Source organism: Dreissena polymorpha, chromosome 10 (genome assembly GCF_020536995.1).
Source record: "Dreissena polymorpha isolate Duluth1 chromosome 10, UMN_Dpol_1.0, whole genome shotgun sequence".
NCBI lineage: Eukaryota > Metazoa > Mollusca > Bivalvia > Myida > Dreissenidae > Dreissena > Dreissena polymorpha.
Window position 1 is genome coordinate 33351695 of NC_068364.1, and position 24952 is coordinate 33376646.

At 36.9% G+C, this 24952-nt stretch overlaps 1 protein-coding gene across 2 annotated transcripts in view; it reads right to left on the reverse strand.

Moving 5' to 3' along the window:
- LOC127847191 (uncharacterized) overlaps nucleotides 1-24952 on the reverse strand; it is a 214989-nt gene that overhangs the window by 53153 nt on the left and 136884 nt on the right. For both annotated transcript variants that reach the window (XM_052378915.1, XM_052378914.1), the window contains exons 31-37: nucleotides 22357-22534; nucleotides 11347-11504; nucleotides 8949-9133; nucleotides 8392-8563; nucleotides 5629-5757; nucleotides 2545-2661; nucleotides 77-194 (exon numbers count right to left, since the gene is read on the reverse strand). In XM_052378915.1, the coding sequence (XP_052234875.1) occupies nucleotides 77-194; nucleotides 2545-2661; nucleotides 5629-5757; nucleotides 8392-8563; nucleotides 8949-9133; nucleotides 11347-11504; nucleotides 22357-22534 (1057 nt within the window). The remainder of the gene's footprint in view (nucleotides 1-76; nucleotides 195-2544; nucleotides 2662-5628; nucleotides 5758-8391; nucleotides 8564-8948; nucleotides 9134-11346; nucleotides 11505-22356; nucleotides 22535-24952) is intronic.

Below are 24952 nucleotides of genomic sequence, written 5' to 3' on the forward strand. Positions count from 1 at the left end.
CACTTAACGCACATGCATTTATCCCTGTTTTCAGAGAAAGCTGCACATATAATAACAAATATCCAAGGGAGCTCACCTGACTTCCCCTCTGATTTGAATGAGAGTTCCCTCCCCTCTGACATGAATGATGGTTCCCTTCCCTGGTTTGAGGATTTCTGTGACCTTGACCTGCCCATGACCTCATCTACGTCCAACTGAAGAGCACAATAATAACAGCATTATTAATATGTAAACAAGAGAAATACTAAACAAGCAAAATAGCATACTTTTGTAGAGGTATCATTTTTCTTATACTGTAATTGTTCTTAGTTTTCGGGCACTCTAAGCTTTTAAACTCACTCATTTTTTTAGAAATTAATCATTGTTTGATAAATTTTGTGTACACCCATATTTTACCCTATAATGAAGGACTCTAAATTTGCAGACAGTGGTATATTATTAGAATTCTACTCTTGTAAATTTTAGGACTAAACAAGAGATTTGTTTGTCAGAAATACAAGGCCCCCTATTGCGCCGCTTTGAAGCCATAAATTTAACCTTTGACCTTGAAGAATGACCTTGACCTTTTTACCACTCAAAATGTGCGGCTCCATGAGATACACATGCATGCCAAATATCAAGTTGCTATCTTCAATATCTGCAATATTGCAAATGTTATTGCAAAACTTTAACCTTGGTTAAAGTTTTGGGACACACACAATGACACAATGACAGACAGACAGGCCAAAAACAATATACCCCCGATCTTTCAATCCGGGGGCATAAAAAAAAACTTATTTTCAAGCGTCTGAAAACTTAGAGTAACAGGTTTTTAAAAGGGAAAATTCTAACAAAACATGAATTTCCCTCTAAAAATGATCTGATCACAGGTTTTGCATTCTTCTGCTATCAAACACCAAATTATTGTGAAAAAATTGGGACACAGGAGTCCATTCCCAAATTCAGAAGATTTATTGACAAATTTTGATATTTATTTGTCAGAAACACAATGCCCGATACTGCTTTTAAGCCATATATTTGACCATTGACCTTGAAGGATGACCTTGATCTTTCATCACGCAAAATGTGCAGCTCGTAGCCATGAGATACACATGCATGCCAAATATCAAGTTGCTATCTTCAATATTGCAAAAGTTATGGGTAATGTTAAAGTTTTCGGGCGGACGGATGACAAACTGACTGACGGACTGTTAAAAAACTATATGCCCCCCTTCAGGAGCATAAATATAGCCATGTATAAAAGATATATATTAAGACATTCTGAAGAGTTAAAGGGCAAATTGTGATATTTATCACTTGCAGGCAAAAGTTAGATTGCTGTGAATATGTTATACCTATTCTAAGATAATATGGTTAATGGTAAAACAGTTTCAATTTTTAATAGGCAAGCTTCTTATTACCCTGATAGGTTTCGGCCAACAGGTTTGTGAACACCATAAAACAAACTCATCATGGCATTGATTAATTTACAAATTCAAATCTTAAAAAATATTAAAGAATTTTACCTTTATTATAATTGATAATATGGAACTAAATGAATATTGCCCATTTAAGACAAGTGTTTTTTGGTACCGTATGAAAACAAATTACCCCCTCCAAACCCCAACACACACCACCACCCCCTGAATGCTCCTATATGTAGCAAGTTGGAATATTCCCGATATAGAGTTTATAAAACTGTCAGTGGAAAATGTGTATAGCATTTGCTTACACAAAATTCAACTTCATGACTTCATAAGTTACAATCATACATGAATGTGGGTTTGAAGGTTTTACATTGACAAGTGTAATAGGACTTGGTTCCACTAATTTGTGGCCTTTAAGGCAAAAATGGCCTGGCCGAATTCTTAAATGGTTGTAACTCTTTCCCACCCAGAAGCAAAGTGAACAGTCTGTTCAGGTTTTATGCTGTTTGCTGCTCCCTAGTATCTTAGAGCTGGAAATGAAGACTTAAAAACTTGAATCTGAGTCAGCAAAAAGAAAAATCCGCTGATTAAAATTAGTTATGATACACAAAAGACAGGAAAACTAATCATTTATAGGTCGCTGTGGGATAGTGGATATGGTCTCCATCTAGCAACCGGGAGTTCATTGGTTTAATCCCCGTTGTGGGAGCGTTCTTAAAATCACCCAAAAAGACACCAGGTACTTGCTGTACCCAGGAAACAGACTCGAGTGTTTCAACAAGCCCTCGGCTGCCAATGCAATCGAGCTTCAATAAAAAGGTATAACATAAAATGAAAACTCTGCTGGTCTTTATAAATAACTATATAAAAAAAGATTCTGGTCTTAATAACATATAGTCACTGTGGTGTAATGGATAAGGTGTCTGTCTAGCAACCGGTCGGTTGAAGGTTCGATCCCCACTATGGGAGCATTTGTTAGATTTCCCCAAAAGACACCAAGTACTGGCTCTGGGTCCAGGAAATGGATTCGAGGGCGTTTCAATAAGTCCGATGCTTTCGATGCAATCAAACTAAAATAAAAAGGTTTAAACTAACATGTAATTACGATATAAAAAAGAATCAAAACCCACTAATTCACCTCTTCGTCGAAGACCCCCGGGGTGGTGTCCTGTACCCATTCAGATATCCTGATGCGACGCTGGGGGTCCTCAGGGGTGTGAGCAAACCGCTCAGCAAGGATCGACATGGCGTATTCCTGAAGCAGACGCAATGAAAATGGATTGGGTTTAAATGAAGGTCCAAGCAGATGCGATAAGAATGGGTTTGGTTTAACCCATATGAGTGAACCGACAGAACTGCTCAGCATAGATCGACATAATGTATTCCTGAAGCAGATGCAATTAAAAATGGGTTGGGTTTAAAAGTATGTTCAAGCAGATGAAATAAGTATGGGTTTGGATTAAACCATGCTCCTGAAGTTAACACAATAAAAACAAGACTATTGTCAAGCAATATAAGTCCCCTACCGGCTCCACCATTGTCAGAAACTCCACCATTTTCAGATTATTTTTTTTATATATTTGTTGCCATAGCAACCAGAATTTTTGACGTAGGAACAAATTGAAATGATGTGCATAATGTCCATATTGCCATATATCCATGTTTCAAGTTTAATGAAAGAATATTAAGACCTTTTAAAGTTATCGCAGGATACAGAAAACCACCATTTCAGCAGTATTTCTAGTCTATTTGTTGCCATAGCAACCAGAATTTTTGACGTAGAAACGAAATGAAATGACGTGCATAATGTCCATATTGACATCTATCCATGTTTCAAGTTTCATGAAAAAATATTAAGACCTTTTAAAGTTATCGCAGGATCCAGAAAAGTGTGACAGACAGACAGACAGACGGAGCGCAAACCATAAGTCCCCTCCGATGAAACCAGTAGGGATCTAATTAAGCTTCATCCAGAAAATCATAAGGTTGCGGTGGCATAGTTGACAATATGGTATCCGCCGAGCAACCGGGAGGTCACGGGGTCGATTCTTTAGATCTCCCTTATAGACACCAAGTTCTGATTCTAGTCCCAGGAAACAGACACGAGAGTGTTTCAAATAAGTAGTAAGTACATGTACTTTAAATGCAATCAAGCTTAAATAAATAGGTTTAAACTAAGGAAACCAAGGTTTTATGCCTATTCATAAAAGTTCGTCCCAAATTAGCCTATAATAATGCAGTATGTCTAAACTGTTTTTTTTTAAGAAGAAGACTTGGGATGTCGCCTCTAATAAGCATGTGGGGATTGCACATGCTTACCATAAAAGGGGTTAGTGTCGTCTCTAATAAGCCTGTGGGGATTGCACATGCTTATCAGGGATGTCGTCTCTAATAAGCCTGTGGGGATTGCACATGCTTATCAGGAATGTTGTCTCTAATAAGCCTGTGGGGATTGCACATGCTTATCAGGGATGTCCTCTCTAATAAGCCTGTGGGGATTGAACATGCTTATCTGGGATGTCGTCTCTAATAAGCCTGTGGGGATTGCACATGCTTATCTGGAACAGAACTTCACGCACATGCATTAAGCCCTATTTTAAGCAGTGATGTTAGCAAACCGCTCAGCCAGGACCAACATAGCATACTCCTCAAGCAAAAGCAATAAAAAATAGTAGCAAAGGCTATTATTATTTCTGCTTAAACTTGATTTTGGCGGCAAAGAGACTTCGTTTAAACAAAAAATACCAATAATGCGGAAAGCGTAGTCACTGGTTAGCCATTTGGGACTGAACGACCTAATTTTACAGGACACTGTATGCACATGCATAAAACCCCCTTGTCTTTGAGAGGCTAAAATGGGTGTGGTTTAAAACCTTGGTCTCAAATAAACCCAGTCTTTTAATATGTCCCAATATGGAGGATCTTTCAGTGGATTGGATAACAACTCAAGAGACCTAGTTTAACAAAGATCTGCATATGAGACACGTACATGTACTTATATTAAGTTCTGACTGAAGTTCAAGGTCACAACCCATAGACATTCATAATTCATGTTTAGAAAAGACTTTCTTGAAATAGAAAATACCACAAAAGAGTTTAATCCATAATGGCTTGTGCGACCATCACATTTTACACAGGTAAGAGTTTTAAGGGCCAACATTACCCTTGACACACCTGATACCATTTTATTACCCCTATTTGATGACCTTCCCTCTTCAACCTTGCTTCTATAGGCCTCATATATGATCTCTATTGTCCCCAGGATATAAATCAACTTACCCATATTTATGCATTTTCCTTGAACCTATCCCAACTTTATGCATTCAGCCTTGATTTTCAATAACACACCTTATGTTGTATTAGCCCTCCTTAAAAAGGCCAAAATTGTATACATGAAGCCGTTATTTCCCATTACTCACTTCATTTTTTATGACCCTATCTGATTGCCCCAATTGTATCACTAAAGGGACCTTTTCACAGAATTCTGCATGTTTTTAAGTTTGTCACTAAATGCTTTTAATTGATAAATGTAAACAATTTAACTTAAGATTTGCAGTATAAAACAAAATACAATTAAATAAAGGTAAAAAAAAGTAATTCACACCTAAGCTTGAACCACTGACCCTTAGGGTAAAAGTCTAATGCTTAACCCTTTGCATGCTGGGAAATTTGTCATCTCCTAAAATGTTGTCTGCTGAATTTCTAAAATTAGCATTTTCTTCGATTTTTTTTCAAAGAATGCTATCAGAATAGCAAACAGTTTGGATCCTGATGAGACCCCACGTTCTGTGGCGTCTCATCTGGATCCAAACTGTTTGCAAAGGCCTTTAAAATTCGGTTTCCGCACTGGAAGAGTTAAAACAACTTGGCTATCCGTGCTGACATGTTACTACAGGTATTTTATGCTGAAGATAAGCAATCTGTGTAATGTCACACATTTTAACTATAGCAATTGAACTTTCAAATAATACAACTGTTTCGCATTGTAACGCTTGATAATTTTCAGGTTTTTAAATCACCAAAAGATTCATATATTATGAATATTTTACAGCATGGTAAATTTTGAGTATAACTGTTTCCTTGCAAAAAACATAACTACAACAAAATGTGCATATCTGAAACAACTTTGTTTCAATTTAGTCAATTTATCAAAACATGAAAAGGTCTCTTTAAGCCTAATATTTCCCATTACCCACCTTATGACCCCTTCTATGGCCCCTACCTCATCAGCCTTGCTGCTGTAGGCCCCATGTATGATCCCCATTGACTCCAGCATAATCAGCAACTGCTCCTTGTCCCTGGCCCCAGTAAGGGTCGCTATGGCATCTGCTGCGGCCCTTCTGATGTGCTCCTGGAATCAGAGGTTTGTCTCATAATCAAGATATAGACAGATGCTACACACAAGGGAGTACATGACAGTGCTGTTATTGTTTTTACAAAATTTAAAGGTAGTTCAGTCAGTTTTTGGATCTTTAAAGCAGTCCTTCCCAAAATTATCATTTATTGCCGGCCATGAGGTCCTATAATCATGCAGCCATTTCCGGCCCAGACTGATTATTTCAGGCCCAAAAAGTAAATAATGACGACGAAAGACAAAGAGTACATTTTTAACAATATTTTATTTAATATTATCAGATTAATACACAAATCAAGCATTTAATCATTCAGAATTGCCAAGATTTCTTTAGCATTTGTCTCTTCATCCTGGATATCTGAATCCTCTACTGAAGACACATCCTCTGATTAATCTTCTTTCGTTAGATACCTGTCAGTCATAGCCTTGATACCTGTCAGTCATAGCCTTGATACCTGTCAGTCATAGCCTTGATACCTGTCAGTCATAGCCTTGATACCTGTCAGTCATAGCCTTGATACCTGTCAGTCATAGCCTTGGGTGGGCGCTAATAATTAAGTCGACGAAGACCATCTCCCTGTATCATGAGCATACAATGCTTAATCTTTTTGCTAAGCTGTTGTAGGCTATACTATACTAGTCTTAAAGTCAATCCCAATGCTTTTGAGTGAATTATTTGGATGCTTTTTTTTAATTATGGTAGAAAACTTTGTTGGTCCTGTATGTAGGTGTGAGTTTGTTACGTAAAAACCTCATTAAATATTTAATTTTACATAAAACCATCGAATCTAAACAGCCATTTGTCTACAGCTGCTGAAGGGTCATGAGCTGTAACATCTGCAGTGCTGAGTTTGATCATCATGAGAGTTTGGTTTGGCTCCTTTACCAAATTTTAATTAAAACGTTTAAAGATATTAAAAAACAAAATGAAAACAAAATCACCAGTTATATATCTGGATACTCTGTTTTCCTTCGAACTCCTGTGTAGATATTATCAGATCGCTTCGAACTCCTCTGTAGGTGTTGACAGATCGCGGGAAGATCACAAAGACCTGTGTTAATGCCCTGCTTGCTTACAAATTAATCGGATATAACGGGAACCAAAAGTATATGGTATCGATTCTCTCCCTTTGCAAATCTACTCATATAGTGATGACGTAGTGTGTAATTTGCATTCACGACGCAGCAAAAATCTTCGGATACCGTATATTCACGTACGTCATTCAAGAAATGTAACCAATGAATTTATGTTTTACATGATTGGAGTATTCATAAATAACTCGGTAAATTCACACTTTTGCCTTGAAACTTTTCTGGAAATAGCTTATGGAATTCCAAATTTCGCCATAATTTTATTACCGGACACGAGGTCCGGCAATATTAGAATAATTTTCGGATTTTCCAAATTATTATCGGAAAAATCCGAGGACCGACAGTATTTCGGAAAGATTGCTTTAAAGTGACAAAATTGTATCATATCACAGACATTGTTGTAAAGCTCCATAAACACTCAAAATCAACAAAAATATTGTAAAATATTGTGTAAAATAAAGTTAACAATTAAACAAGAGATGTGTTTGTCAGAAACACAGTCCCCCCTACTGCGCTGCTTTGAAGCCATATATTTGATCTTTGACCTTGAAGGATGACCTTGACCTTTCGCCACTCAAAATGTGCAGCTCTATGAGATACATATGCATGCCAAATATCAAGTTGCTATCTTCAATATTGCAAAAGTTTTGGTCAATGTTTAAGTTTTCGGACGGACGCACAGACTGACAAACGGACTGACGGACAGTTCAACTGCTGTATGCCACCCTACCGGGCGCATACAAATCAGTGTTTCTTACAGCAATAGCCAAAATTTCAACGCAAGACGTGGTCTGGTAACATAGATTTAATTAGATACAAAATGCTGGTTTTTATTTCTTTTGTAGTGCTCATGAATAATCATTATGTTATTAATAAGCGGTGCTGAAGCGTGGTCGTCTTGCTTTTAGCTATTCAGCAAGAAAAAAGAGCGTGCACAAATTAAAGTGTATGTGGGGCAAAACATAACTGTGTTTATGGATCTTTATAAATAATCTGTATCTTTAATTTTGAGCGCACAATTGCCTATGTTTTCTATAAGGTCCGCATGTTCACTCATTAAGGTTCGTATTCAGACAATTGTGATAAGGGACGATGCAAGATGTGTATTTTCAATTATTTCTTTAATTAATCATGTTGTTTTTTTGTCATGTGAATTTTTTTAATGGTTAAATGTACCAAATGTTAAAATATATTGAACAAGAACACAATAACACACATCTTGCCACTGATCAGTTGTGGCATCAAGAAAGGTCAACCTTGACCTATGAACTGCAGAGTCTGGAACCATCTCAAATTAGCCCCACTTTCAGAAACAGTGCTTAATGCAAGTGCCTTCAGAGTCGTCCCATATTAGCCTGTAAAGTCTGCACAGGCAAATCAGGGCCAACACTTTCCGCCCGAACTGGAAATTTCTTTTGCAGTGACTTCCTTAAAAAAAAACACTCAAAAAAGTGGAAAGTGTTTCACCTGGTTAGTCTGTGCAACTTTATATGGGATGACACTTAATGCAAATGCTTAAAACCCCATAAAGGAACCCACCTCGCCACTGATTAGTTGTGGCAGTAGTAGTAGCATCACGTCTGGACGACCTTGACCTATGAACTGCAGAGTTTTGATTGTGTTCTTCTTCACCGCCCCATTCTCGCTGTCCAGATTGGACCCAATCTTGCCGACAATCATATTCATGATGGTTTGTGGGACACCGAGCTCCCTGTGTGAAAACAACCCATAAAGGTTACAGTATACTAAATATCAAAATATTTCTTCACCACTCCGTTCTCGCAGTCCAAAATGAACCCCATCTCGCAGACAATCCTATCCATGATGGTTTGAGGGACACTGATCTCCCTTTGTGTGAAAACAAGCCATGATTTTTCTAATAAAACTAATAATAAAAAAATAATTAAAAAAAGATCTTAGGTACTCACATGCAATCAAGCTAAATCATTATTATTGTCAAATTAAGCTTACATGACAGGGTAAACATACAGGCATATCCTCCCCGAGATAATTTCTCAAATAAAACTTAATGAAGTGAGTATTTTAAAATAGTAAAACTGGTGTAATTGGGAAAATAATTTTCCAATTAAGCTTACGTGCATATCTTCATCAGGTACTCGCACATTCTTGCAAACACGACTGGGTTGCTGCTGTCATCAAGGAGGGCCACGAACTGACACATGATGTCGTCAAACTCGCTGTCCGCGTTCATCTTCGGCATCCAGGATTCCTGTAGCAGCTGTTTGATAAGGTCTGTTTTCACAAACTCCGCAGGTGACTGCTGAAATAAACAGAAAAAGAACAATAGAAATCTGAATAGTTTTATGTAATTTAATTAGGTCTGTTTTCAAAATTCTGCAGGCTACTGCTGAAATAAACAGAACAAGAACAATGGAAATCTGAATGATTTTATGTAATTCAATAAGGTCTGTTTTCACAAACTCAGCAGGCGAGTGCTGTAATAAACAAAACAAGAGCAATGGAAATCTGAATAGTTTTATGTTATTCAATAAGGTCTGTTTTCACAAACTCTGCAGGCGAGTGCTGTAATAAACAGAACAAGGACAATGGAAATCTGAATAATTTTATGTAATTCAATAAGGTCTGTTTCAACAAATTCTGCAAGCGACTGCTGAAATAAACAGAACAAGAACAATGGAAATCTGAATAATTTTATGTAATTCAATAAGGTCTGTTTTCACAAACTCTGCAGGCGAGTGCTGTAATAAACAGAACAAGAACAATGGAAATCTGAATAATTTTATGTAATTCAATAAGGTCTGTTTTCACAAACTCTGCAGGCGAGTGCTGTAATAAACAGAACAAGAACAATGGAAATCTGAATAATTTTATGTAATTCAATAAGGTCTGTTTTCACAAACTCCACAGGCGAGTGCTGAAATAAACAGAACAAGAACAATGGAAATCTGAATGATTTTATGTAATTCAATAAGGTCTGTTTTCACAAACTCCGCAGGCGAGTGCTGTAATAAACAGAAAAAGAACAATGGAAATCTGAATAGTTTTATGTTATTCAATAAGGTCTGTTTTCACAAACTCAGCAGGCGAGTGCTGTAATAAACAAAACAAGAACAATGGAAATCTGAATAATTTTATGTTATTCAATAAGGTCTGTTTTCACAAACTCTGCAGGCGAGTGCTGTAATAAACAGAACAAGAACAATGGAAATCTGAATAATTTTTATGTAATTCAATAAGGTCTGTTTTCACAAACTCCGCAGGCGAGTGCTGTAATAAACAGAACAAGAACAATGGAAATCAAACTTTTTTCAAACTAAACTTATCAGTAAGCTAAACAAGTATGTTTTTCTTGTTTAGTGACACTTAACCTGCATGATCCCCATCTGACTAGTTTTATTAGCAAACATGAAAAACAATAAAATTCCTTTATTTGGCCTTACCTTTTCTTGGAAACTGGAAACATGACAATTTCTTTATTTGGCCTTTTTTTGGACAGAAAACAAGAAAGTTTCTTTATTTGGCTGAACTTTCATTGGACAGGAAACTAATGCATGTCTTCTTTTTACCTTAACTTAGGAGAAACAAGACAATTACGTTAGTTTGCCTTACCTTGCCTTAGGACAGGAAACAATACAGTTTCCTTATTTTGCCATCCTTTTTTTGGAACAGGGAACCAGACAATTTCTTTACTTGGCCTTACCTTTACTTGGTACAGAAAACAAGACACTTTCTTTACTTTGCCTTATATTTTCTTTGACAGGAAACAAGGCAATTTCTCTATTATGTTTTACTATACAGGAAACAAGACCATTTTTTTTATTGGGCCTTACCTTACGGGAAAAAATAAAATCAATTTATTTGGCCTAACAAAACAGCAAACAAGACAATGTATTTATTTTATGTTATCTTACATAAAACAAGACCATTTTCACTTGACCTTACTTTTTCTTGGACAGTAAATACGAAAATGTCCCTATTTTGCCTTACCTTTTCTTGTGTTAAGTGAAGGGAAACAAATCAATTTCTTACTTTAGCCTTACCTTTGTTGTGTCAGGTAATGGGAAACTAGACGGTTTCCTTCTTTAGCCTTACCTTATGGGAAACTAGACAGCATCTTTATTTGGCCTTGCCTTTGTTTCTAGAAACAATACAATTTCTGTGTAATTGCCCTTACCTTTTCTTGGATCTGGAAACAAGACAATTTCTTTATTTAGGCATTTCTTTACCGTAAAAAAATACAATTTCTTCATTTGGGCTTACCTTTTAAACAGGAAACAAGATACCTTTTATACAGGAAACACGATAATTTATTTATTTAGCCTAACCTTTTCTTGGATGCTATCAGAAACAAGACAGTTTCTTTATTAGGCCTTACCTTTTCTTGGATGCAATCAGAAACAAGACAGTTTCTTTATTTTGCCTTACCTTTTCTTGGACGTTAAAAAGACAATTTCTATATTTGAGCTTACCTTTTATAAAAGGAAACAAGACAGTTTATTTATTTTGCTATACCTTTTCTTGGACGTTACTGTTCTCCTCAGCTGGAAGACTTGGTGTTTCCTGAGATTTCTTTTCTATGCTTTTTTTCCCAGACTTTCGATGTTTTTGCTTGACCTCCGGCGTTCGAATTTCAAGGTCAACCCGATTCAGCTCAATGCGCCTGCTCTTCACTGGGAAACATTACAAATATGTTTTTTCAATATAATATATGTACAGGCATACAGTCCATGAGTGTACATGTTCAAAACATAGTAACATATATAAAGGCATGAAATGAGATTGGTATTGAAGTTGTTAAATAAAGTATCAATACAGGAAAAGGTCTAAGACAATTGGATTTCTGCATTTACAATCTATTAAACAATGATAACATAACAAACACCGCAAACAAATCTACAAGAGAGCTGGAAGTCAAGTTTGAGTAATACATAAAACACAATTAATCACAATAATATTTTTCAGGTTTCTTTGACTAAAGTTAATGCTTTATGTACAAACATGGCTAAGTTACTGTTGGTACATGTTTTATGAGGTTGCATTAATTCAATAAACTTTATACTTACTGTGGAATATGCTAGAGTTAGGAAAATCCATTAATCTAACCCATGGGTACAACACTAGCTGACCCTTTATACTAACTGTAGAATATGCTAGAGTTAGGAAAATCCATTAATCTAACCCATGGGTACAACACAAGCTGACCCTTTATACTTACTGTGGAATATGCTAGAGTTAGGAAAATCCATTAATCTAACCCATGGTACAACACTAGCTGACCCTTTATACTAACTGTAGAATATTCTAGAGTTAGGAAAATCCATTAATCTAACCCATGGGTACAACACAAGCTGACCCTTTATACTTACTGTGGAATATGCTAGAGTTAGGAAAATCCATTAATCTAACCCATGGGTACAACACAAGCTGACCCTTTATACTGACTGTAGAATATGCTAGAGTTTGGAAAATCCATTAATCTAACCCATGGGTACAACACAAGCTGACCCTTTATACTTACTGTAGAATATGCTAGAGTTTGAAAAATCCATTAATCTAACCCATGGGTACAACACAAGCTGACCCTTTATACTGACTGTAGAATATGCTAGAGTTTGGAAAATCCATTAATCTAACCCAAGGGTACAACACAAGCTGACCCTTTATACTTACTGTGGAATATGCTAGAGTCGGAAAATCCATTAATCTAACCCATGGGTACAACACAAGCTGACCCTTTATACTTACTGTAGAATATGCTAGAGTTAGGAAAATCCATTAATCTAACCCATGGGTACAACACAAGCTGACCCTTTATACTTACTGTGGAGTATGCTAGAGTTTTGAAAATCCATTAATCTAACCCATGGGTACAACACAAGCTGACCCTTTATACTTACAGTGGAGTATGCTAGAGTTAGGAAAATCCATTAATCTAAATCATGGGTACAACACAAGCTGACCCTTTATACTTACTGTGGAATATGCTAGAGTTTGGAAAATCCATTAATCTAACCCAAGGGTACAACACAAGCTGACCCTTTATACTTACTGTGGAATATGCTAGAGTTAGGAAAATCCATTAATCTAACCCATGGGTACAACACAAGCTGACCCTTTATACTTACTGTAGAATATGCTAGAGTCAGGAAAATCCATTAATCTAACCCATGGGTACAACACAAGCTGACCCTTTATACTTACTGTGGAATATGCTAGAGTTAGGAAAATCCATTAATCTAACCCATGGGTACAACACAAGCTGACCCTTTATACTTACTGTGGAATATGCTAGAGTTAGGAAAATCCATTAATCTAACCCATGGGTACAACACAAGCTGACCCTTTATACTTACTGTGGAGTATGCTAGAGTTTGGAAAATCCATTAATCTAACCCATGGGTACAACACAAGCTGACCCTTTATACTTACTGTGGAGTATGCTGGAGTTAGGAAAATCCATTAATCTAACCCATGGGTACAACACAAGCTGACCCTTTATACTTACTGTGGAATATGCTAGAGTTTGGAAAATCCATTAATCTAACCCATGGGTACAACACAAGCTGACCCTTTATACTTACTGTAGAATATGCTAGAGTTAGGAAAATCCATTAATCTAACCCATGGGTACAACACAAGCTGACCCTTTATACTTACTGTAGAATATGCTAGAGTTAGGAAAATCCATTAATCTAACCCATGGGTACAACACAAGCTGACCCTTTATACTTACTGTGGAATATGCTATAGTTAGGAAAATCCATTAATCTAACCCAAGGGTACAACACAAGCTGACCCTTTATACTTACTGTGGAATATGCTAGAGTTAGGAAAATCCATTAATCTAACCCATGGGTACAACACAAGCTGACCCTTTATACTTACTGTAGAATATGCTAGAGTTAGGAAAATCCATTAATCTAACCCATGGGTGCAACACAAGCTGACCCTTTATACTTACTGTGGAATATGCTAGAGTTAGGAAAATCCATTAATCTAACCCATGGGTACAACACAAGCTGACCCTTTTAAAATAAGCCCCACTCTGGCCAATTGTAGTTAAATGCATGTGCATAAAGTTTTGCCCCATGTTAGCCTGTGCATTCCACACAGGCTGATCTGGGATGACACTTTCCACGTATGCTAAGAAATGACTTCTTTTTAAAATAAAGCCATAAGCATGTGTAGACTGAACAGTCTAACGTGGGACTACACTTTCCGCATGTGCAGACTGAACAGTCTAATGTGGGACTACACTTTACGCATATATTGCATGAAGCCCCATACTGAACAGTCTAATGTGGGACTACACTTTATGCATATATTGCATGAAGCCCCATCTGCAGTCTGAACAGTCTAATGCGGGACTACACTTTACACATATATTGCATGAAGCCCCATATGCAGACTGAACAGTCTAATGTAGGACTACACTTTATGCATATATTGCATGAAGCCCCATATGTGCAGACTGAACAGTCTAATGTAGGACTACACTTTACGCATATATTGCATGAAGCCCCATATGCAGACTGAACAGTCTAATGTAGGACTACACTTTATGCATATATTGCATGAAGCCCCATATGCAGACTGAACAGTCTAATGTAGGACTACACTTTACACATATATTGCATGAAGCCCCATATGCAGACTGAACAGTCTAATGTAGGACTACACTTTATGCATATATTGCATAAAGCCCCATGTGTGCAGACTGAGCAGTCTAATGTAGGACTACACTTTATGCATATATTGCATGAAGCCCCATCTGCAGACTGAACAGTCTAATGTAGGACTACACTTTATGCATATATTGCATAAAGCCCCATGTGTGCAGACTGAGCAGTCTAATGTAGGACTACACTTTATGCATATATTGCATGAAGCCCCATCTGCAGACTGAACAGTCTAATGTAGGACTACACTTTATCCATATATTGCATGAAGCCCCATATGCAGACTGAACAGTCTAATGTAGGACTACACTTTATGCATATATTGCATGAAGCCCCATCTGCAGACTGAACAGTCTAATGTAGGACTACACTTTATGCATATATTGCATAAAGCCCCATATGCAGACTGAACAATCTAATGTAGGACTACACTTTATGCATATATTGCATAAAGCCCCATATGCAGACTGAACAGTCTAATGTAGGACTACACTTTACGCATATATTGCATGAAGCCCCATGTGCAGACTGTACAGTCTAATGTGGGACTACACTTTACGCATATATTGCATGAAGCCCCATATGTGCAGACTGAACAGTCTAATGTAGGACTACACTTTACGCATATATTGCATGAAGCCCCATATGTGCAGACTGAACAGTCTAATGTGGGACTACACTTTACGCATACATTGCATGAAGCCCCATGTGCAGACTGAACAGTCTAATGTAGGCCTACACTTTTCGCATATATTGCATGAAGCCCCATATGTGCAGACTGAACAGTCTAATGTAGGACTACACTTTACGCATATATTGCATGAAGCCCCATTGTGAAGACTGAACAGTCTAATGTGGGACTACACTTTACGCATATATTGCATGAAGCCCCGTATGTGCAGTCTGAACAGTCTAATGTGGGACTACACTTTACGCATATATTGCATGAAGCCCCATTGTGCAGACTGTACAGTCTAATGTGGGACTACACTTTACGCATATATTGCATGAAGCCCCATTGTGCAGACTGAACAGTCTAATGTAGGACTACACTTTACACATATATTGCATGAAGCCCCATTGTGCAGACTGAACAGTCTAATGTGGGACTACACTTTACACATATATTGCATGAAGCCCCATTGTGCAGACTGAACAGTCTAATGTGGGACTACACTTTACACATATATTGCATGAAGCCCAATGTGCAGACTGTACAGTCTAATGTGGGACTACACTTTACGCATATATTGCATGAAGCCCCATATGTGCAGACTGAACAGTCTAATGTAGGACTACACTTTATGCATATATTGCATGAAGCCCCATTGAACAGTCTAATGTGGGACTACACTTTACGCATATATTGCATAAAGCCCCATTTTCCCAGACTGAACAGTCTAATGTGGGACTACACTTTACGCATGTGCAGACTGAACAGTCTAATGTGGGACTACACTTTACGCATATATTGCATGAAGCCCCATGCAGACTGAACAGTCTAATGTGGGACTACACTTTACGCATATATTGCATGAAGCCCCATTGAACAGTCTAATGTGGGACTACTTTTTACGCATATATTGCATGAAGCCCCATTGAACAGTCTAATGTGGGACTACACTTTACGCATATATTGCATGAAGCCCCATGTGCAGACTAAACAGTCCAATGTGGGACTACACTTTACGCATATATTGCATGAAGCCCCATTTGTGCTGACTGTAGAGTCTAATGTGGGACTACACTTTACGCATGTGCAGACTGAACAGTCTAATGTGGGACTACACTTTACGCTTATATTGCATTAAGCCCCATGTGCAGACTGCACAGTCTAATGTGGGACTAACCTTTACGCATATATTGCATTTAGCCCCATTTTCCCAGAGCAAAGCTCAAATACATATAAGAAATACTGCACTCAGTTGATTTGTTATTGCAAGTACTTAAAAGTAAAAATGTTTATCTTTGATTACAAGTTGTTTTTTTTTCCCATTGTTTTCTGTTTTTTTGACAGATTATGGTAAATGCGAACCAAAACCCAGGTAAACATTAAAAACATAGAGGATATTTGTTGGATTCAGTAAATTATCGGTTTTAATTCACGATGAGTGAATAAAAATCGATATTTCACCAAATCCAACAAATTTTCTTTTTATGTTTGCTTTTTTCACAGTAAATATACATTGATACAGAGTTTAACTAAAGAATTTCGCTGGAATAATGACGTCATTTCGTAAAACAAGAGCTGTCAGAGGACAGCGCGCTCGACTATTTGAATGCTTGAAATTTATTAGACTATCTTTCAAAAATAAAAAAGAAAAAAAAAGTATATTGTTGGGTGTAGTCATTTATTAGACGATCTTTCAAAAATAAACAAGGGACAAAATTGTCACAAAACCAGGTTTTCATTGTGAAAAAAAAATCTGATAAAGGGAGAAAACTCAAACTGAACTTTTGAAATGAACAAACAAAATAAACCCCCTTTGTAAGTTTGTTTTTTTTTAAAATCTATTTTTAGTCGTGGCGACCTTGACATTGGAGATATTGACGTGATTCTTTCGTGCGACACACCGTCCCATGATGGTGAACAAATGTGCCAAATGATTTTAAAATCTCACAATGAATGACATAGTTATGGCCAGGACAAGCTCATTTATGGCCATTTTTGACCTTTGAACTCAAAGTGTGACCTTGACCTTGGAGATATCGACGTAATTATTTCGCGCGACACACCGTCCAATGATGGTGAACAAATGTGCCAAATGATTTTAAAAATCTGACAATGAACGACATAGTTATGGCCCGGACAAGCTTGTTCCGCCCGCCCGCCAGCCAGCCCGCCAGCCAGCCAGCCAGCCCGCCCGCATTCGCCAATCTAATAACCAGTTTTTTCCTTCGGAAAACCTGGTTAAAAAAGGAAAACAAAATTATTATATTTTTTTTTTGGGGGGGGGGGGGGGTAGGGTGGGATGAGAGGGGGTATAATGTGGGATGTGGTAATTTATTAGATGATGTTTAAAAAATATATTTATTTTTTCGGGGGTGGGGGGGGGGGGGAGGGGTAGGGGGCGGGGTAGGGGGGGGAGAGGGGTAATTTATTAGATGTTTGAAAAAAAATAAAAAAATACAATTTAGGGGGGAGGAGGTTACGGGGGGGAGGGATTCTGGGTAGGGGCGTGGGGCATTGTTTGGGTGGAATCCATTGCGGTATTCAGGTAAGTGTTGTTTTGTCAAAGTAATAATAAAATGTGATCATAAATAAAGAAGTTATGGCAATTTAAGCAAAATGTTCAAATATCTAAGTGAAAACGGGGCCATAATTATGTAAAAATGCTTGATACAGTGGTCTGCTCTTGTTTATAGGTTGGGGTCATGTTGGTAAACAAGTATGCAAAATATAAAAGCAATATGTCAAAGAATATAGGAAATATATGGGGTAGTACGCAAACTTTAACATAGGTTTATCAATAACATGCATATTCTAAGTATAAAAGGGGCAATAATTATGACAAAATGCTAAATTGAGTTGTCTGCTCTTGTTTATAGGTTGAGGTGATGTTGGTTAACAAGTATGCAAAATATGAAAGCAATATGTCAAGGGACAATGAAAATAAATTGGGTAGTACGAAAACTTTAACATTTGCTGCATATCCTAAGTGGAAAAGGGGCCATAATTATGACAAAATGCTTGCTAGAGTTTTCTGCTCTTGTTTATAGGTTGGGGTCATGTTGGTTAACAAGTATGCAAAATATGAAAGCAATATGTCAAGGGACAATGAAATTAATTGGGGTTGTACGAAAACTTTAACATTTGCACCCTAACGCTAACACTAACGCTAAAGCTACTGGAAACGGAAACGCCGACGCCAGGGTGAGTAGGATAGCTCCACTATAAATATTTCAAATATAATAGTCGAGCTAAAAATGACGTCATTTCACAGAAAACAGTGGAAATTATTGATAATATTCACTGTTAATTGTCACTGTTTGAAACAGTGAAATTATCAGTTATAATTCACTGATATTTCTCTATAAACCACTGGAAAGCATAAAAAAACATTACTACTCCATTTACATCAAACTTACTAACTCCACCTTAAAACTTAAAAAAAAATCCACTGCAAAAAATATCAAACAGACAAAAAACAAAACATAAACTAATGTCAGACATATACAAGACAATTGCAATTACGTGTTTACAAATAAAGCACACGTTCATCAGACCCCCAGAGTTTTCTGCTATAAAATCATTTTGCTGTAGGATAAAAAGACAATAGACTTGTTAACAAATAAAGCACAAATGAACAAGGTCCCAAAGATCCATCACCCTTTTCAAACTCTACATAGCCTGTAGTTACCTTCTTTAAATTTTTGAATATTAGGAGTCAGAATCAATGCTGATGGAGAAATAACCTTCACTGAAATACAATATTTTATGCAAATCAACTGCGCAACTTTTGCAGAATTAACGGCTACATACTTTCATTCATAATCCCGGAGAAACTTTTCAAATAAACTATTAGATATAGACTTTAATTCATAATCATCTATAATAGACATCTTACATTAATCATCTAATATTATCTATCATTTATTATCACATAAGGACTTTTACATTCATTATTCTATATAGACTTTCTTACATTAATTATCTAATATAGTCTATCATTCATTATCATATACAGACTTTTTACATTCATTATTCTATATAGACATTCTTTCATTAATTATCTTGTATAGTCTATCATTAATTATTATCTATCATTTATAATCACATAAGGACTTTTACATTCATTATTCTATAGAGACTTTCTTACATTAATTATCTAATATAGTCTATCATTCATTATCATATACAGACTTTTTACATTCATTATTCTATATAGACATTCTTTCATTAATTATCTTGTATAGTCTATCATTAATTATCAACTTCAGACTTTTTACTTTCATTATTCTACATAGACTTTCATTAATTACCATTACCTCATATAGACTTTCATCAGTTATTCAATGGAATCTTTTAACATAAATCAATAGATTTTGGCCTAGCTCTGTGAAAAGGGGGTTATATGCATGTGTGTAAAGTGTCGTCCCAGATTAGCCTGTGCAGTCTGCACAGGCTAATCATGGGCAACACTGTCCACCTATATGATAATTTTCGTTTAATGAAAGTCTCTTCTTTGCAAAAATCCAGTTGTGGCGGAGTGTATTGTCTATGATTAGCCGGTGCGGACTGCACAAGCAAATCTGGGGGGACACTTTACGCACAGGCATAAAACCCCATTTTCACAAAGCGCGGCTCATATAGACTTGAATTCATAATCTAATACAGCCTCTTATTCATTTGCCAATACAGACTTTAAAACCATCAATCACTATAGACTTTCTCCTATTACCATTAACTCATATAGACTTCTTACATTAATTATTCAATGTACACTTTTTACATAAATCAACATTTATAGACTTACTTGTCAACATTCAAAGACTGATGTTCATATCACAGAACATTGCACATACATACTTGACCAGTTTATAGGCACAATTGACCAATGTATGTACATAATCGACCAGTGCTTAAACACAATTGACCAGTGAATATACACAATTGACCAATGTATAAACATAAATGACAAGTATATATACACAATTTGACAGTTTATATACATAATTGACCAGTTTATGTACACAAGTTATCAGAGCATATACACAATTTCTGCTATTGCATACACACAATTAATGTGTTAACACATAACTGACCAGAGAGTTTTCATAGCTGACTGATGATGATATTTAATTGACCAGCATTTTAAGATAATTGAGCACTCTACATTCATAACTGACAAATGTTTATATATAACTGACTAGTGTGACTATGTGTTAAATACACATATTTAACAAGTGTATATGCAATGCAACGCCAATATATCGCAGACCGGTATATCGCGCTGTCCAATATATCGCGCGTTGGCTATGGCTCCCAAAAATCCAATGAGCATAATCACTTAATGACATGTTTTAATCTCAGACTGAGAATTCGCTAACTTAAGCAAAAAAACGGTTCTAGCTAGTATTAACACCCTATATTTTGCGGCTTACTATGGCACGCAGTGAAGCGTGAAAAACAGTTGAAAAGTGACAGTGTTGTTTACACACTGCTGGGGTTGTTTTAAACACTTAAGAAATAACCAATTAGTGTCATTGCAAAGGTAATAATGGCAGTTTACTGGTATATAAATCGTTAGATTTTGATACAGGTCATGCATTTCTTTGTCCTGATTAAAAGTGCGCGAAAATTAGCCTGGGTGTATTTATTTGTAAATAAAAATTTCGTAGCGGGTACAACATTGAGATAATTAAATTTCCATTAAAAGTTTCATTGTACATTTCAACTAAAGTACTGCTTTGTCTCGCAAATTATGTGGCATTGACATTTCCTCTTAATAAAATATCATTCAAACACGCTGTATCGTTACCGTTACGCTGTTTCAGTTCCTTCATTAGGACTATTTATAAGGGTAAAGGGTAAATTTGAATTATATTTTATATGTTTTTGACAGCAAGAATTATTCTTTTTAGCTGATTCGCTAGCAATCGTACATGAAAATAAAAAATATGATTTACATTTTGGTTTTTATGATAAATACAGATACGTATGTAGTTATGAAAGTGCTTATTGTAGAATTGGTTTGCAATTATTACTATACAAATGTAGCAGCGCCGTATAAGATATAAAAAACACTGGGAAAATTTGACAGATTAACCACAGTACAATTAAGTTAGGCATTTCTCGAGTTATATCCTGCTCTGGATATATCGCGCTCGCGATCTTTGGACCCCACCAATCGCAATATATCCGCGTTGCAGTGTACATAATTGACCATTCATTACATACTTGATCAGTACGAATACATAACTGACCATTCATACACATAATTGACCAGTGTATATACATAATTAACTAGTCATAAACATAATTATTCAGTGTTTATACATAATTGACCAGTGTAAAGATGATAAACCCATTAATATACATAATTGACCAGCTTTATACTTGACAGCCTGTGCTTTTTGGATAGGGAAAGATAGCGTGATAAACCATGAAATTGGGGAAAATATCATTATAAATAACAGTATTCCAATTGTTTGTATGTGTTATTGCTTTTATAATTTATTTTAATAATTGCTACGGAATTATTTCGCTGTAAGATTAATTCAACTAACTAATAATTGAGTTGATTGGAAAAGTTTTGCATCATTTTGGGGGAAATTTGGTCAGATTTTTAGAAAATTTTACTTTTTGCAATGTGGAAACAGCCTGTAAAACATAATTTTGGGCAAAAAATCACTGATGTTGTAATTGGGCCTTTTCCCATTCTAAGGCATTATACCAATTTAACTGTTCTCCGCTTAGCGCACTTGCAATTGCGGAAAACATGCATTAAAAAAGTATATAGTTAGATATGTAAATAGGTTTTGAATACGCTAGGCTGGTTATTTTTGGGAACAGGGGTCAAGTGGCAGGACGCTGGTCTAGGAATCAGAAGGTTCCTGGTTCAATCACTCTAAGAACACTGGAATTTTTCTCAGCACAAAAGTATTCCCTGATTGCTCCTCTCCATCCAAGTGTGTAAATGGGTACCTGTGAGGGAAATAAGCCAATATGCTGTGGCTGCATACTGCTCCGAGTGTAAATGGACGGGTCATATCTCAGTGATCGGGGGGGGGGGGGGGGGGGGGGGGGGGGGGGGGGTAAGTCCACTGAAGATGTACCATCATCAATATTAAACTCACCCTTTACCTTCAACAAGTTTTACACAAAAATCCACATACTTACATTTGTACGATGTTGGAGTGGTCGTAGCAAGTTTCTGCTGCCCCTTCATGTGACTCTGCGAGTCCGCCGACAGGTTCCTTGCCGACCGGGTCTGGCTGACTGCCGACGGTGGCACTGACCACCCGCCTGTTGCCTCCACTTCATGTTGGTCGGACACTGTGCTGTCCTCCCACGCAGACTGCAACAGAGTGGATCATGTTCTGGGAAAACAGTGCTAAATGCATGAGTGCAATATGTCCTCTTAGAGGCTACACAGGCTATTGGATCATGTTCTGGGAAAACAGTGCTAAATGCATGAGTGCAATATGTCCTCTTAGAGGCTACACAGGCTAATGGATCATGTTCTGGGAAAACAGTGCTAAATGCATGAGTGCACTATGTCCTCTTAGAGGCTACACAGGCTAATGGATCATGTTCTGGGAAAACAGTGCTAAATGCATGAGTGCACTATGTCCTCTTAGAGGTTACACAGGCTAATGGATCATGTTCTGGGAAAACAGTGCTAAATGCATGAGTGAAATATGTCCTCTTAGAGGCTGCACAGGCTAATGGATCATGTTCTGGGAAAACAGTGCTAAATGCATGAGTGCAATATGTCCTCTTAGAGGCTGCACAGGCTAATGGATCATGTTCTGGGAAAACAGTGCAAAATGCATGAGTGCAATATGTTCTCTTAGAGGCTGCACAGGCTAATGGATCATGTTCTGGGAAAACAGTGCAAAATGCATGAGCGCAATATGTCCTCTTAGAGGCTACACAGGCTAATGGATCATGTTCTGGGAAAACAGTGCTAAATGCATGAGTGCAATATGTCCTCTTAGAGGCTACACAGGCTAATGGATCATGTTCTGGGAAAACAGTGCTAAATGCATGAGTGCAATATGTCCTCTTAGAGGCTACACAGGCTAATGGATCATGTTCTGGGAAAACAGTGCTAAATGCATGAGTGCAATATGTCCTCTTAGGGGCTACACAGGCTAATGGATCATGTTCTGGGAAAACAGTGCTAAATGCATGAGTGAAATATGTCCTCTTAGAGGCCACACAGGCTAATGGATCATGTTCTGGGAAAACAGTGCTAAATGCATGAGTGCAATATGTCCTCTTAGAGGCTACACAGGCTAATGGATCATGTTTTGGGAAAACAGTGCTAAATGCATGAGTGCAATATGTCCTCTTAGAGGCTACACAGGCTAATGGATCATGTTCTGGGAAAACAGTGCTAAATGCATGAGTGCACTATGTCCTCTTAGAGGCTACACAGGCTAATGGATCATGTTCTGGGAAAACAGTGCTAAATGCATGAGTGAAATATGTCCTCTTGGAGGCTACACAGGCTAATGGATCATGTTCTGGGAAAACAGTGCTAAATGCATGAGTGAAATATGTCCTCTTAGAGGCTACACAGGCTAATGGATCATGTTCTGGGAAAACAGTGCTAAATGCATGAGTGCACTATGTCCTCTTAGAGGCTACACAGGCTAATCAGGGATAAGACTCTCCATCTAGTCAGAATTTTTGTTTAAAAGGTACTTTCTAAAAATAAAAAAATTGAAAATAACATCCGTAATTAGCCTGTGCAGAATACACAGGCTAATCTCAGTGTTCAACACTAACGGGAGTCCGGTGGTCCGGGACTTCAGGAAATGAGACTCGGACTCCTTGTTTTTGTGTCAAAGATGTCCGTCGGACTCCTTCAAAATCATCTTTGAATCATATAAAAAAAAATCCCATCGTTTCGCAAAATCAGAATGTCTGTTAAAAATATCTTACTCAGAAAAGGTTATTGTCGAACACTGTCTATAAAACCTGAAGTTGCATTTTTTGGCTACATTAAAATTGTAATAATTTAATATTCACTCTCTACATACTGAAGAAGGAAGTTTTTAATACCAAGTCATAACCGCACAATTCAACCAGTGCTTGAGAGCTATAAAGAGTTCCTCTTAACAAGGAAGATTATAGACAGCTGGTATATTGATAGTGAGAATAGTTCAATTAAAACTAAGTGATGTCGGAAGCATGTACAAAACCAGAACAATACCATCATTGTGACTATGCACTTGAACATTATTTTTCTTTTATTCCATGAAAACCCCTGTCTGGTCTACACGTTTGTTTTCAGAAGATGAATTGTTTATACTTGTATTATAATGATGAAACTTTTATTGTCAATTGTATAGTTTATGTAAGCAAAAAATGAAATTTCATTTACCAGTTTTAGTGAAACGACTTGGAACGGAAAGGACCCCAGTCTGTTTACAATTTTTTTAAATAAAAACCCTGTTCACAGTGCTCTCTCATATCTTACTGAGATGTACCTAGCAAGGGTCCTTATTAGATCTAAGGAGCACAACTTGCTTACAGTGAGCTTTTGTGATTACATTTTGCACATTTTTTTCTACATGATTCGTTATCAACATAAACATTGTTAGCACTAGAGATTATATTTATTTTCAATTTATAAAAAACTTTGTAAGAAGATTGGTCTAAATGACAATTGGGAAAATTACAAAACTGCATTCAAAAACTTGGTTACCATGTCAAATTAAATGATAAATTTCTTAACATTCCCGAAGTAACATGTTTACCAAAT